The 15,759-nt window shown below is 38.9% G+C and overlaps 1 protein-coding gene across 1 annotated transcript in view; it reads left to right on the forward strand.

Annotated features, from left to right (window-relative positions):
• Positions 1-15,759, forward strand: part of LOC308074965 (ectonucleoside triphosphate diphosphohydrolase 7-like) — a 31,851-nt gene that overhangs the window by 6,221 nt on the left and 9,871 nt on the right. The window contains exons 5-11 of the mRNA XM_080414533.1: positions 4,653-4,803; positions 5,460-5,563; positions 5,794-5,853; positions 7,891-8,039; positions 12,345-12,511; positions 14,524-14,725; positions 15,295-15,414. Of these exons, the coding sequence (XP_080270659.1) occupies positions 4,653-4,803; positions 5,460-5,563; positions 5,794-5,853; positions 7,891-8,039; positions 12,345-12,511; positions 14,524-14,725; positions 15,295-15,414 (953 nt within the window). The remainder of the gene's footprint in view (positions 1-4,652; positions 4,804-5,459; positions 5,564-5,793; positions 5,854-7,890; positions 8,040-12,344; positions 12,512-14,523; positions 14,726-15,294; positions 15,415-15,759) is intronic.

Raw genomic sequence — 15,759 nt, forward strand, 5'->3', positions numbered from 1 at the left:
TTGAGTTGCCTGCCGGTGTCGTGCTCAGTAAATCGCAGATCTACAAGCTTGCGTGACGCTTTTTAAATTATTTCTCTTACACACAGTAGCAAATGACTGAAAACATCAATTCTCTTAAAAAGATCCTGTATTTTCTCGTCTTTGTTTTTACCCGCCCTCTGCTGTTTGCATTGTGATACATTTTTAATTAAATCAATTTAAATTGTCACCATTTTGAATTGATTTTAATCTATTTACAATAAATCGTTACATGCCTAATATCTGCTATTTAGGGCATGCAACACCGGCATGCAGCCAAGTATAAATCAGGCTTAAGTAGGAGACAGGAGGGCGTTTTTCTTTTCTTTTTTTCCCGTTTTGTATAATAGAAATGTATAACATACAATTGTATGTTCTTTCTTTTCACATGCACTTACAGTACAGCTGTGGCAACATTGCAGGAAGTGAAATTATTGTTCTTAGAGCCTCCTCAACCGTGTAAGAATAGAAATCCAATAAGATGAGAAAAAAATTGTCATACTAAAGCAGAAAGTAATAAAACAGTGCAAATAGTATGAATTACAGACAAACTGCCCTACAAGTGCAGTGTAGGGCCTTACAAAGGGACACGTTTGCCTCTAGTGGTGTGTCCTTTTACTACTTGACCTGACGGCTGCCTTTGACACCGTTGACCACAAGATCCTATTACACCGCCTTGAGAATTGGATTGGTCTGTCAGGCACGGTTTTATTCCTTCCATAATTGGCTCCAGTGAGCAGAGAAAGTTTAGATCCAGTACCCTGGGTAGCCTGGCTATACAAAACAATGTTACAGTAAAAGACCTAGGTGTTATTCTCGATTCTTAGTTAAATTAATGCACACATAAACAATGTTACTATAGGTTGCCTTCTTTCATCTCAGAAACACAACGCTAATCCACGCTTTCGTCTTCTACTGTAATGCACTTTTTTCTGGCTTTCCTAAGAAAAACACTGAGAGACTACAACTTGTTCAGAATGCAGCAGCCAGAGTTTTATCAAAAACCAAGATGAGAGAACACATTACTCCAGTTTTAGCATATTTACACTGGCTCCTGTTAGGATTGATTTTAAAATCCTTTTACATTCTTTTAAGTCACTTAATTGTTTAGCACCTTCCTACGTTTCGGATTGCCTGCCCAAATGTGTTCCAACCCTTCTCCTTAGGTCATCTAGTGCTGGCCTCCTCGAGGTGCCAAAAATTAATGATAAAAAACATGGCTAAGCAGCTTTCTGCTTTTATGGGCCAACGGCCTGGAACAAGCTCCCATTACATATAAGACAGGCAACGACCAAAGATAGCTTTAAAAGCAAGCTCAAGACCCACTGTTTTACTCTTGCTTTTAGTGGTTCCCTGTAAATGTAGATTTAGTAGATCTTTCAATAGGTAGAGTCTGTGTGGTTCCTTATTGAAGTTTGTACCTAAATAGGTGACTGGTAGTCTGAGTGGTTCTGGAATCCTTCTAAAGTGATGTAGTGATGTTTTGTTCTTGCTATTTTCTTGTATTGTTTCATTTTGATCTTGCCTCCTTTTAATTTGTTTTTGATCTTATTGTTTTTAACCTCGTTTAATATTGTGTTATTTTTCTTTATGTAAAGCACTTTGGGTTGCATTTGATGTCATGAAAGGTGCCATACAAATAAAGTTTATTATCATTATGTATGCTGTTTGGCTCAAAGTAATCAACATAAACATTGTGATCATAGGATGAATTAACAATCAAGGGAAACAATATTTCTATTTCACATTTGAAATACAAATAAGCCTTAGAACAACAGTTGGTTAAATGTGTGTGTTGTCTGTGGTTCACCATATACAGAAACCAGAGCTTTTTATCCCTGATAAAGATCTGGGGATCTTGGATTTCATGTACAACTCCATAGTAAAGCAATGACGTGAAAACCCTAGGAGGAACATGCCTGGAGGAGTACCCAGGGTGATTTAATTCATGTCTACATTAGGGATAAAAACGCTCACAATAATCGCATCGCAGATATTTAGTTATTGTGAAATTGTCCTCCATCATACACCAGGATCAATTAGCTTTTGTTGAGCTGCAAATTCAGTACAACTTCCAAAAATAGCAGATCTACAAGCTCACAGCGCGCTGCAACGCGTTGTGAGCTTGTAGATCGGCTATTTTTGGCGACGGTTCCACCTCAGAACAGGGATGCTTGGGGTTCAAGTGGTTACACCAAAAGCATCATTTTAAGTTTTTGAGTATATTTTGATTCTCGCAATAATATCGTTAATCGCAATAATTTTTGCCACAGTAATCGTGACATGTAATTTTCATATCCCATGTCCCATCCCTAGTCTACATTTCCCAGAATACTGTATGTATCATAGAAAATACCCATACTTCAGGGGGTGGGGCTCTCTGCTCCTTGCATTGGCGTGGTTATTTTCTCATCTCTGACTTACATAATGTTGAGATTACTACAGATTAGGGCAGCAGAGGGTTGTATGTTTTTGCTGAGGAGTCCTCACATGTGATTGATTGGTTATCTTCATGGACCGTTGCCAACATCAGCTTAGAATGTGAGTGTGTGTGAACAGAAATCCTTCAAAGCTCATACCAAAGCATGGAAATATATATATTTGTGTTCCTCATGAGCCTCATGATCCTTTTTTAATATTATATTACTATGACATCCATGAAACAGTTTAACCTGCAACACAAACAATTGTATTATTATATAGAGGGGGGTCCCTTCTTCATCTCTCTCTCTCAGCTAAGGGGTCCTTGGCCTGACAAACGTTGAAGACCCCCCTGTGTATGGTTTGTTACCCCATTTAAAACCGGGAAAGCATCTGTGTCATTTCAGCATTTTAACCACTTTAACCATTATTTTTATACTTTGGCTATTTGTTTTTAAAAGCGAAATTTTTTTACTCAAATATTTGCTTCTGGGGGTCCCTGCTGGCACAACATATTTTGAGATGGGGGTCCACAGCCAAATACATATAATTTTGGGGGTCCTTGACATGAAAAAGTTTTGAGTACCACTGATCTGAAAAAATCTGAAAACTTAAGGTCCTTACACACCGGGGCGAATTTTTTCATGCGAATAATACGTTTTTTTTAAAAACCTTTATAAAGTCAATGCAAGCATACATGGAGCGAAAAAGCGAAAAAGCGTCTTTTAATTATTCGGAACGAGTCCGAATTGTGCGTATATTCACATATTCGCCGGTGTGTAACCGCCTTTAGGATATAGAACAGTGGTTCTAAATTGACAATTATTAGCCCGCGGACCCCCATTTGAAAAGATATGCCAAGGACCCCCATAAGAGAAGATTCTTACAGTGATTTTCAACCATTTTAATTTAAAGGATCCCCAGTTTGACATGCATTAGGCTACGGACCCCCATTTAATGGCATTTCTATATCTGGGACCACAATTTATATTGTAAAATCGATGTTAATTTAACTCAGAGAGTCTACAAATGTTTAAAAATGTGTACTGTACACTCTCTGAGTTACAGACCCATAAGGGTACATTTTGTTCCCAACTATCCATCATTTTGCTGGGGACCCCCTGGAACTCCCTCAAGGACCCCTGGTCCCCGGACCCCACTTTGAGAACCAATGATTTAGAAGACATTTTGTAGAATGGGCCTCAGGTCTAAATGGTTTAAGCTGAACATGTTTTCTGGTAATGTGGTTCATACCAGATGCTGCGTTTTATCTTAGTCACACTACAGAGATTAGATTGTACAGAGAGAAAATGTGCCTAGAAGGGTACAAGCTGACGTGGTACTTTGCTCCTCAGCACAGAACATGTTGTGTTTTTATGTTTTATGTTGTGTTTATTTTGTACCAATTTTCACGAGGGCGTCTGGCCCCTCCGGCACATTTGAACAGCTGCCATAATTATTAAGAACATAAAAAAGCAGACTACTGCACAATACATCTATTCATTTGAATTGATAACGTTTGAATTATAAAAGGGACCTTGTTTACCAAAAATGCCATCGTATTATAATGTATCGTTTCATTTGGTTTACATGTGCTAAGCGTCTGATTGTGGTGACACTTTGCACTACGTTTAGGAACAAATGCCACCCTTTTAACATTGCCCTATTATAGCGCCACCAGGAGGCCGATTTTTGCATTAAAATGAATAAATTACTCCTACAAATATTGTCATAACGCAAATCGGCACACATTATCTTTATAGTCAAGTGATCAAGGCGGCTCCGTCCGATTTTTCATATTCCATCCTGATTGGCGCATTCCCAACATTTCTGGCCCACAATACCTGACCTCGCGGAGACCTAGTTAGGATGTGAGCCTACATAGAAACCTGGTTTAGCAAAGATCTGTTTTCAAAATCATAACTAACAAATTTGCTTGTTTCTATCACACAAGAACATGTAAAGATGTTTGGTGGTTTCTCTTATTGTAACGTAACATCTGTTGTACAGTTGTAGCTTGTGTGTTCTTAAATGTGAATCTTTTCAAAAAAAAAAAAAAAAAAATACTGTTCCTTCATAGGCCTTAAGTAACCAGATGGCTCAGGATCAAGTGGGTGAAAGTTAAATGATGAGATTTTCTACCAGAAAAAGAAATCACCTCAGCTCTGCCTCTCTTAACACCAGCCTTGTGTTGTATGCATCATATTGTTCAGGTATCTCCACCTTGGGCCAGACGCCAACCAAAGCCAGTGACTACCTCCAGCCTCTCCTCAGCTTCGCAGCAGCACACGTCCCCAGGGCCAAACACAAGGAGACCCCGCTCTACATCCTCTGCACCGCAGGCATGAGGCTGCTGTCAGAGCTGTAAGGTTTAGATGTTCTCTGCATGTCCTGAGTGCTAGGTTTTTAGTAGAGCCCGACCGATATATCGGTTTGGCCGATATATATCAGCCAGTGTTGATTTCGTCGACTAAAACTATGACGAAAAATGTTCCTCGACTACCTTTTTTTCCACTGACGAAAACTAAATAAAAAGCTATGATGACTAAAACTAAGACTAAATATATTCACAATTTCGTCAAATAAAGACTAGACTAAAATGTTAGTGAGGGACTAGTGGAGAAGAGATCCAGTAGAACTAAAAGACAAGTCATTTTATATTTGGTTGCGCTCGGGTGTCGCGCTCTGAAAATAGCAGATCTACAAGCTGTGGGCTTGTAGATCGGCTATTTTCAGCATGCAACCAAGTGTAAAATCAGCCATTACGACGCCTATCAAGGCACCGCCAAAATACATTTTAGTCGACTAAATCAACTGTAGATTTAGGTGACTATAATCTTATGATATTTAGTTGACTAAAACTAGACAAAAACTAAAACATTTCAGTGATATCAGCCTCTTTTTTTTTTACGACATCAGTATCGGCAATTACGCAGCCGACGAGTACCGATCATCATTATATAGGTGAACATTGAATTAAAATGTCAGTGCTTAACAGTGATGTACCTGTGTGTTATTAGCCAACAGAGTGCAATCTTGGAGGACCTGGTCAGCGACGTTCCCCTTGAGTTTGACTTCTTGTTCTCTCAGTCGCATGCTGAGGTCATATCTGGGAAACAGGAAGGTGAGTCTATAAGTGGGATTGCTTGGATATTATCATTGAATGCTGACATTGCCTTGAGTTGGTTATTTAATGTTGAGCCATGGGCAAATTTAATCAAATCTCTTTTAAGACACACATCTAAGGCACAAGATTATATTTTAGTATTTTAGTCTCCACTGATATTTGTTTACCTGAATGTGTGTGCTAGGCAGCTATCTTATTAACTGTTGTGATGCTGCTTTTCTACCTAGGAGTGTATGCATGGATTGGCATTAACTTTGTGCTGGGCCGATTTGACCATGCTGACGAGGGTGAGTGTGCAATGGTTTAACCACTTTCAGCCTGGCATCCCTATTGTGCTTTGTATAATCAAAACTGTAAAAAGAAATTACCACAAGAAATATAAAAAAATAACTAATCGCTCATCTACACTCTCACATCACATGATGGCATCGTAACGCGTTGTGAGCTTGTACATTGGCTATTTTGACCGTGTGACACTGTTATAAGGTGGAACAATCAAATGGGGCTTAAGTGGTGAACTATCCAAATCTGACGATTATTATTATTATTATTTTTAAACTTAGTTTTTATTCTTTTTACAGGTAGGTCATGTTGGGCATCACATTACATTAAATGAGTACATTTCAGATATATTTAACACTCTTATGTTGCGGGCTATTCAGTCCAGAGAGGGATCCTAAGCTGAAGTAACTTCAGTCCTTTTGTTGAGAGATCTCAGTTTGATTGTCTTTGCTGTTAAAGTCCATGATAATTTGCCAGTAGATATTCCAATGATTCACTCTTAAGTCTTGGAGCAGGTTTCCAAATATTGCAGAAAAAAATGTATATAGGAAAGAAAATATATAAGTATATACATATAGAAATAAAAAACAAGAAGTAAAAAATACAGGGGAAAAAAAGTATATACGGTAACATAAAAAATATAATTCAAGCAGTGTACCTCCACACATAGCACAGATTCACATATTTGTACATACATACAGATATATAAACCCCTACATCTTTAAAGGTCTTTCACAGAATATCCATTCTCATATGTAATATCCATTTTAACCAGTATTTATAAAATGTATCCATACAGAGTCTTACAGAATATGTTAGTTTCTCCATTTCGTATATGTTCTGCACAATGGCTATCCACTCCCCCTTTGTTGGTGGATTTTTGTCCAGCCATTTCCTTGTTATAGCCTTCTTGCCGGCTACCAATAGTATTTTAAGAAGGTATTTATCTGCGGTGCTAAATTTGGTTGGTATGTTACTCAGGTAAATATTGGTAAAAGTACATTCAAGCTCGGAACCCATTATCGTGTTGATATCTGATACGATCTCTAGCCAGTAGTTTTGGGTTATTGGACAGTCCCAGAATATATGGAAGTGGTCAGCCATTGTCTTATTGCAGTCTCTCCAGCAATTCCCTGACTCTGGTGTACCGTTTTGTAAGTATTTTCTCCTCTGAGTAATAAAGAACCTAATCATGTTCTTCCATGAGAACTCTCTCCAAAGGCCAGAACTAGTGGTGGTGGTTGTTATATTACATATATTCAGCCATTCATCCTCTGTTAGGGTTATGCCTGCTTCTTCTTCCCATTTAAGTTTAACATAGAAAGTGGAGTGGTTCCTAGCGGTCTGTATACTTGAATAGATTCTTGATACCAGTTTTTTGGTGGTATTGCCTTTATAGGCATCAATGAAAATATTGATGAGGTCTGTTTCGTTTTTCTCTGCCATTATGTTTTTGTCAAAATGATGCCTTAACTGCAAATATCTGTAGAAATCCTGTTTCTCTAGATTGTGGTTATCAATGAGGTATTGGAAGCTCTCCAAGCCTGTACTGGATGAAATCAGACAGTACGCTGTAATACCGTACCGATTCCATCGTTTAAATCAAATCTGACGATTATTAACTCTCTCAGTGCCAATGAAATAAAAAAATATGTTCATACTGTGCCAGCAATTTTTTTTGTTTTTTTTAGGAAGCGAGATACAGCCCTTTTCAGTTATAAGTTAAACAAGGAGTGGATGGAGCTGCAAATCTTCATATAATGATATCTTGGGTTCTGAACATTTTTTTCAAAACATTTTTAAATTAAAAAAAACTCGGGATAACTCGTTCTGGCACTGAGGGCATTAAAAAAAAACTCGGGATAACTCGTGGCTTGGCACTGAGAGAGTTAACTTCTTTGGCTTTAACTGTGACAGCTATTATGTTCTTGTAAACACACATACACACATCTATGCATGTGCAATGAAAATAAGCATTTGCAGTTATTGAATTTGACCAATGAACAGTGAAATAATTTAGTGACTTTCATTCCCTTCAACAGAAGACGCCATGGTTGAGGTGACGACAGGGTCACAGAACCAACAGCCAATCAGCCGACGGCGTACAGTGGGCATCATGGACATGGGAGGGGCTTCGCTGCAAATAGCCTATGAGGTGCCCAGTGCGGTCACCTTTAGTTCACCAGATGAGGTGAGGAACCATGTCAAAACCACGTTTTGATCATTGAGCAATATAAGGGATAGGACTAGATAAGTTTTTAACTTCATCCTATGCCCTTTTCGAACACCCCAGGGTACAACATGTTTTCATATTTTTATATTTCTTATTTTAAGTGTATTATGTTTATTTTATGTATTTCTTTTAGTCTTTTAACAGTGTTCGAAATAAAACAAATCAATAAAATGTTTTATATATTTTCCTCTGTATTGTTAAGGGACAGGTTGATTTTTAAAGAAGGGTACCCCTGGAGAAAATGTATGTGCCCTGATCTAAAATACCATGACCCTCCCTTTGACTAAAAAAAAATAATCAATGACCCTCCCCAAGTGATTAAAAAAAAAAAGATTAACCCTCCCCGCCTATATGAGTGTCACGATATATTGTCCCACTATATAGCCTATCGTGGTATTAAAATGTGACGACAGGTATTGTCAAGATGTCATACTGTATCGTAATATTTTTTTAATTATTTTTATTTTCTTTATTTTTTTTGCCGGTGAAAGTAATAGGAGTTCTTACTGTATGGTGTATGATACGAAATGTAAAGCTTATCATAATCACAGTAATTATTAATCATGTCTTCCATCATATTCAAGATATTTTGGAGAGAAATGAAACAGACTCCAGTCACTTTCAGTTTAAAGCACTGCAGAGGGGAGCTGTTGTGTGTCAGCTGATGCTCGTTGACGCTCGTTAATGTGACATGTGTCAAAGCAGTTATGCCAGTCTGCACTCTCAAATAGGCCTACATCTAATCTAAGATTGTTTACATGGTATTATACTGTATCTGGTATTAGAGATATTTTTTTAGCTGTTGGAAATAACTAGGCTGCACTTGGTTCGTAAAGTCCAGATGACAAAAATATGAGGTTTGTGGAATTTATAGTTATACAGTGTTATATTATATTAGTGTCTATCTGTCCTCTGAAACAATGGGTTTATATTTAGTGAGAACTTCACTTCTCCCTTAAAGGAGCACTTCACCCCTGGAAGAAGTTCCAGGGGTGACCACAGGGGGGACCACAGGGGGACCACAGCGTATCACTGCCTATAACTTCAACTCCCAGAATGCTTTGGTGCCTTGTGGCAGGGGAGGTTCCATGTGGGTGTGATCTCCAACAATAACATCCCTAACATCCAAACAGCATGCCAGTGTCGCCATGTCTGCTTATTATAAGCGGCTTCTTTCTAAAATGTAGTTGATATTTGGGCTTGTTTCCAAATGTTTTGATTGCTGTTTAAACCAGTGGTTCTCAAACATGTTCATGTATTTTTCCACAGACCCCCATCTGAAATTATAATTTGTGGCAGGGAGCCCCTAACAAATATGTGTAAAAAATATTCCACATTTTGAAAAGCAAATAAAAATATTTTGCAAAAAATCCACATTTTGGACTTTTTCCCCCTCAAGATTTTTTTGTAAATAGCAGATCTACAAGCTCACAATGGGTTGCGAAGCGTTGTGAGCTTGTAGATCAGCAATTTTCAAATATATAATATCCCATGTCTAGGTAAAGTGCTCTTGGCATAGTTATTTTTCTTTTGGGCTTGTTTTCATAGACCTGGCTGCTTATTTCTCTCACAATATCTGGCAACACTGGCTGTCCTCGCAAACGTTCATCTAGTTACATATTATGTCCAAGGATTCGTTAGTGATGTCATATCACTGGGACATATAAGTATCTTCATGCAGTTTCACTTCCGTGTCGCATAGTATTGACATCACTGTCACATCCTTGGTATTATGATCCTAGCCTTTCGTGACGGTGTTTGTTTACCAGCGCTGCTACTCCACGCTGTATTTTTTTTTTCAAGCTTGCGCTTATGAAACACTACACAGGATTATTATTTCATGTCAACATTCAAGTACAACTATCAGAAGATAACTCAGGTAAAGTAATGCCTCACTCTACAAGGGCCGCTGGCCGCAGCTAATGGGAGTGGCCGAGTGGCGAAAGAAGGTTGAACAAAGTGTTACGGACACCCCATTGGGGCTGTCTTTTGAGATGGTCTGACTGAGACACGCCGAGACATGTAGTGCGGAAAGGAATGAGACCAATCTCTCATGATGCAAATAACGTCACGAATATTGCGAAGATTACTAGATATCTAAAAACACAGATTATTTAAAAAAAAAACCCAGGATCTTGTTTCTTGACTCCTAAACTTCATTAAAAGACCGAAAACTTCTTCCAGGGGTGAAGTGCTCCTTTAAGCTTGCACAAATTTATTTATTTGTGTGTACAAAGCACTTTGTAATTGTTTTTTAAAGTGCTTTATAATTGTTATTTTAACTCATTCACTGCCAGAACTTTTTTTTTTTGCGTTTGCCCACTGCCAGAGATTTTTAATTTTAAAAAAAAAGTACTCAGGAGCCGAGATACAAAATGTTTAAGTTTTAAGTTAACAAGGAAGTGGATGGGAGTCTAGATCTTCAACAAATCATATCTCCTTGGTCTTTGGGTTAAAAAAGAAATAAATAAATAAGAAAAAAAAAAAAAGAAAAAAAAAGTCGTTTTAGTCGTTCTTGGCAGAGGGGGCTTAAAGGACAAAAGTCGTTTTAGTCGTTCTAGGCAGGGAATGAGTTAAACTAAAGATGATGGCCAATTTTGATGATACATGAGAAAAGAACATTAATAATGTATCATATCGATATCATATGCCCATCATCATGTATATATCGTGAAATTAGTGTTATCTTCACACCCCAACCCTCCCCATCAAAACTGTAGTCAGTCTTGCTAAATGCACAGTGTAGTGTCTGTAGTGGTAGCAGAATGGACAGTGTTCTAAACTTACATGTGGGAAACCCATTGAATCCCATAATTATTAACTACGGTGACTACACTGTTGCCTACATCATGGGTTTTCAACTGGTGGTCCGTGGAGGTATTGCATGTGGTCCCTGACCATGCATTTAGTAATGTAGGAAAGTGAAGATTTGTATTATATTTTATCGATGGTGGATACTGTTAATGTGTGTGACAACAGAAAGGAAATTCAACTCAAGGATGACAGTTTTACACACGCACACAGCGCAAAGTATTTAAGGGAGGTTTTAGTACATCAAGGTAAATACAGGCTTTTATTTGGACATCCGACTCCGAGTCAGACATCCGACTTCCAAGTAACTGACAACATTGATGCCTCATCATACATCAAATAAAAGCCTGTATTTACCTTGATGTACTCCGACTTCCATGTAACTGACAACATTCATGCGTCATCATACATCAAATAAAAGCCTGTATTTACCTTGATGTACTAAAACCTCCCTTAAATACTTCCACAGAAATGGGAGTTAGAATTTCAAGGGAAACTGTACCGGTTTACCTGGTTGAGTCATCATTAGTAGGAAATGTGCCCATATAAATCGCATGTGCTTGCTTGTACTTGTGCAATTCGAAAATGGCCCCTGTCTAAGTCTTAACAATTAGGCTATCAATTATGGCCCGATGATTCTGGTTTTACTTGTGGAGCTAGGCTGGCATCTGCACAACTAGATATAGACCATATAGATCCAAATTAATCACATGCACAGAATTACTTCAAATGATTATGAATATCCAGTTATAAATTGGTCATTGTAACCTACCTGGTGTATGTAATTCTATGAGCAACAAAAACACACTTAAAAGAGGATATCTCTGTGTTGGAAATTGGGATAATGCATCTCTCTAATATGCCTAACACCTGTTGAATTGTTGCTTAATTGTTGAACCACCATCGTTAAGACGCTGAATAGATTTGACTGGGTCGTTCACACTTGCTGTGTCTTGATGGCTTGTTAATGACTGTCATTGATTCTAAATAGACCAAGGTGTTACTGGATTTGAATCCTTTGTATCATTTGAAATAGAGAGGGGTCTTAGACCACTGTTCTGCTGTACTAAAAATGTATGTAAAAAACGGACTATTTTATTAATTCAAAATTGCATGACCCTCCCTTGGATTCAAAGTAAAATTAGCTGACCCTCCCTTGTACTAAAATTAGAAAGGCATGACCCTCCCCTATTTTCCTCCAGGGACCCCCTTCTGTAAATTTCGACTGGTCCCTAAAGAGACAATATCACCAAAACGGCAACTTCAGTGGTCAGTCACACTAGCATTTTAGCAAGGCCAACCTGGATTGAGTAGAATAAGCTTGAATTTCTAGGTTGCCATAATTACAAGCTGCCCACTACAAAGTATTGAAAAGGTCAAAGACACTGCTAGGTACGTACACACCTTGCTCGTCGGTATGGTAACACCTCGGTGTGTGTTGTGTTGTTTCAGGAGGAGGCAGGGAAGAGCCTGCTGGCGGAGTTCAACCTGGGCTGTGACGTGGAGCACACCCAACACGTTTACCGCGTCTACGTCACCACCTTCCTGGGCTTCGGTGGCAACATGGCCCGACAGCGCTACGAAGACTCGCTGGTCAACAGCACACTGTCTAAAAACAGGTACACACACACACACACACACACACACACATTAAAGCCATCACACGTTTAGCCTTACATCGTCACTTCGAACTCATGCCATCCGGACGAAGATACAGAACTTTGAAATGGGAAAACGTTCTATCCCTTCAGCCATTGCGGCACTGATCAAACTGCCTCACTGATGGGATGGTTTTTGTGTATACTGGGGACACCATGTATTTGTCTTGGTGTTATTAATAAACTTGACCTTGTCTTGGTGTTAGGTTGTTGTGTGCTATATGGTTAAGTGTTTTTCTGTTGGAACAGACTGTGAAGATGAATATCCCTGAGGGGACAATAAAGAGAAATTACACACAGTAGTGATAAGACGTTTTTTAAACGGTTTACCGTGTACATGGGAAGAAAAAAAAACAGATTAATCTAGGACCAATTAACCTCATATGAATAATATCAAATATTAAAATATCAAATATTAAAAGGTGAACAAGCAGTGTTACACGCTTGTTCTGTTTCTTAAAGTGACCATCGGCAGAGAAGTGATCTCCTTAGATTGGATAACTATAACCCTTTAATTAGTTCTACAGAAGTGCTTCATTCTGGGATGCATAGCGTCCCCACAGAGCAGTGTGCGACATGCGAGACGGTCGTGACAGCTGAGCCAACCTGCGTCATCCAGAAACCGCAATGTTGACGCCAACTTTATCCCGGGGGATTTATACAACGTACAGTATATACAGTATATCCAATGTTGCTGCCCACACACAAAATAAAAGCAGGCTTTGTATTCTATACACCCCAGTCAAGTTTCACTTTCATTAATGGCTTGTCTTTTAAAAGGCTTTACTCTGAAACCGTTGCTGATACAGACATCTGGGAAACCAGCACGGCAGTGGGAAACATTTCCATAAAGACAGATGACTGTTTAACTTGATTTAAACATTGTAGAGCCTGTACCTGTGTAGACTATACATCGAGGGGCAAATGGGTTGACTTTTAGTCAGACGTGTGCATGATTAATTCAATGTCCAGAGGCAGAGCAAGTTGTGTCTCTTTGGATATGTCAATCCATTTATTAACCTAGCCGTTCAAAAGCTGTTTCTTTCCACAATCCATAAAGATAAGCAAAACTCGCATAACATTGAAAGCCACCAGCAACACATGGCATGACATGGCGAAAACTGTGTGGCCTTCCCTCATTGCACACCTGCACACAATCACCCACTGCCAGGTATAAATGGTAACCATAGTAACCGCCCACTGACTCTTGATTGACATGATGTCATTCTTATTACCAAGGCCACACCATTCATTTAAATCAAACAAATCAAAATAAATTGAAAGTGCAATTTGGCTCCAACAAACATTGATCACCTTCTAGGCTCTGTCTGCAATGAGAAGAGTTCTGACAGTCAGTTGTGCTCCCTACATACCGTATACAGAATGATGGAGTTTGCTGTGTCCAAGGCTCATGATGTGCACTGCAATGTTAATTTGTACAAATATGACATTGTGCTACCACGTCAATTCTACAAGTTTCTTTTGTACATGTTTACAAAAAATGGCCAAATGCCCATCCCTAACACAAGCACACAAAATGTATTGATGATAATTTTATCATGTCACATCTTTTGAATTTTAAGCGTATGAATTCAAGGTCACACATTTACACCACCTTTTGGAAAAAGTACATTTTGAGATTACTTCGCTCAAGCCAAATAAAAAAATAGCCGATCTACAAGCTCACAATGCTAGTGCACACCGTTGTGAGCTAGTAGATCGGCTATTTTCACAACGTTCATCTGTGTGTGTAACCGAGTCAATCTAAATGTAATGCCTACAATTCCAAGTGCTTGTCAGGGTGTAAATATATATGTCAGGGTGTAAATATGATTATTTGTGATTATAGTGCAGCACAACGCTGCCATTTCCACTGGGTCAGGGTGCAGGTTCCTCTGAAGGCACTGAGGTTGCATGAAGGCATGATGATGCAACAAAATGGTAAAGCCTTTTTATGTTTGCTGTTTCTGCAGGTTGCTAACGACACAAACCGGTCTGAGTGAAGACAAACCCTTCCTGGACCCCTGTCTCCCCGCTGAGCTGTCGGACAGGGTGGTCCGCGACGGTCACACGGTGTACCTGAGAGGCCAGGGGAACTGGGCACGGTGTCAGGGCGCTGTGCGTCCATTCCTAGGCCTCCACAACGGAACCATGTCCCCAAGGGGGGTCTACCAGGTAGGACGTTCTGTTCCAAGAAAGTCTAAAAATACATACAAATAAATCAAACCAACTTCCAAAATTAAGTGGGAAACTAAGTTTAAGCCCATCTAAGTATATACCATATCTAAAAACCTCTGTTTACCCCTGAGAAAACAAAGTATACAGCATTGGTTCTCAAAGTGGGGTCCGGGGACCCCCAGGGGTCCTTGGGGGGGTACCAGGAGGTCCCCAGCAAAATGTGTTAATTTAGCGTCACAATCATTTTAACCACTAACCATATTTTATACTTTGGCTATTCAAAAATACCAGATATACAAGCTCATAGCACGGCACCGAGTGCCTATGAGCTTGTAGATCTGCTATTTTTGAAAAATCCCTGGCACCAAATATTTTTTAGATGGGGTCCGCAGCCAAATACATATAATTTTGGGGGTCCTTGACATGAAAGTTTGAGAACCACTGGTATACAGTACCAGATAAAATGTTCTTAGTCACCTTGTCTGGTTAGAAAAGTATTACAATCATGTTTCGACCTGTATATAGATATATGGATATAATTCATGTGTTGTTTGTCTCCACTCCAGGCACCCATTGACTTCAGCAACAGTGAGTTCTATGGCTTCTCAGAGTTCTACTACTGTATGGAAGATGTTCTGAGGATAGGAGGGCAGTACGACAGCGGAAAGTACTCGCGTTATGCCAAGGTAACTGGATTCAAGTTCTCAGTTGCCATGAATGATTTCATGCATTTATAATTTATTGATTGAATACTTTATTAGTCAGAAATGTCAGATATTAAGGCTAAAAGGATAACAGAAACTTGTTTCCATTGTGGTCCTATATATTCAATTCATCAACAAAGCATGCAAAATTAACACAATAGTTCATGTCATCAACAAATACAAACACTAATCAAATCAAACTTTATTTATAAAGCACATTTACAACAATCGAAATTGACCAAAGTGTTGTACAGGGTGAGACAAAAAACATCAGCAAGAAAGTGTGCAAGTTCGACAACAAAGTCACACGTCACATACAACAAGCAG

This window comes from Gymnoscopelus braueri, assembly GCF_963280865.1.
Source record: "Gymnoscopelus braueri genome assembly, chromosome: 2".
In the NCBI taxonomy this organism is placed as follows: Eukaryota; Metazoa; Chordata; class Actinopteri; order Myctophiformes; family Myctophidae; genus Gymnoscopelus; species Gymnoscopelus braueri.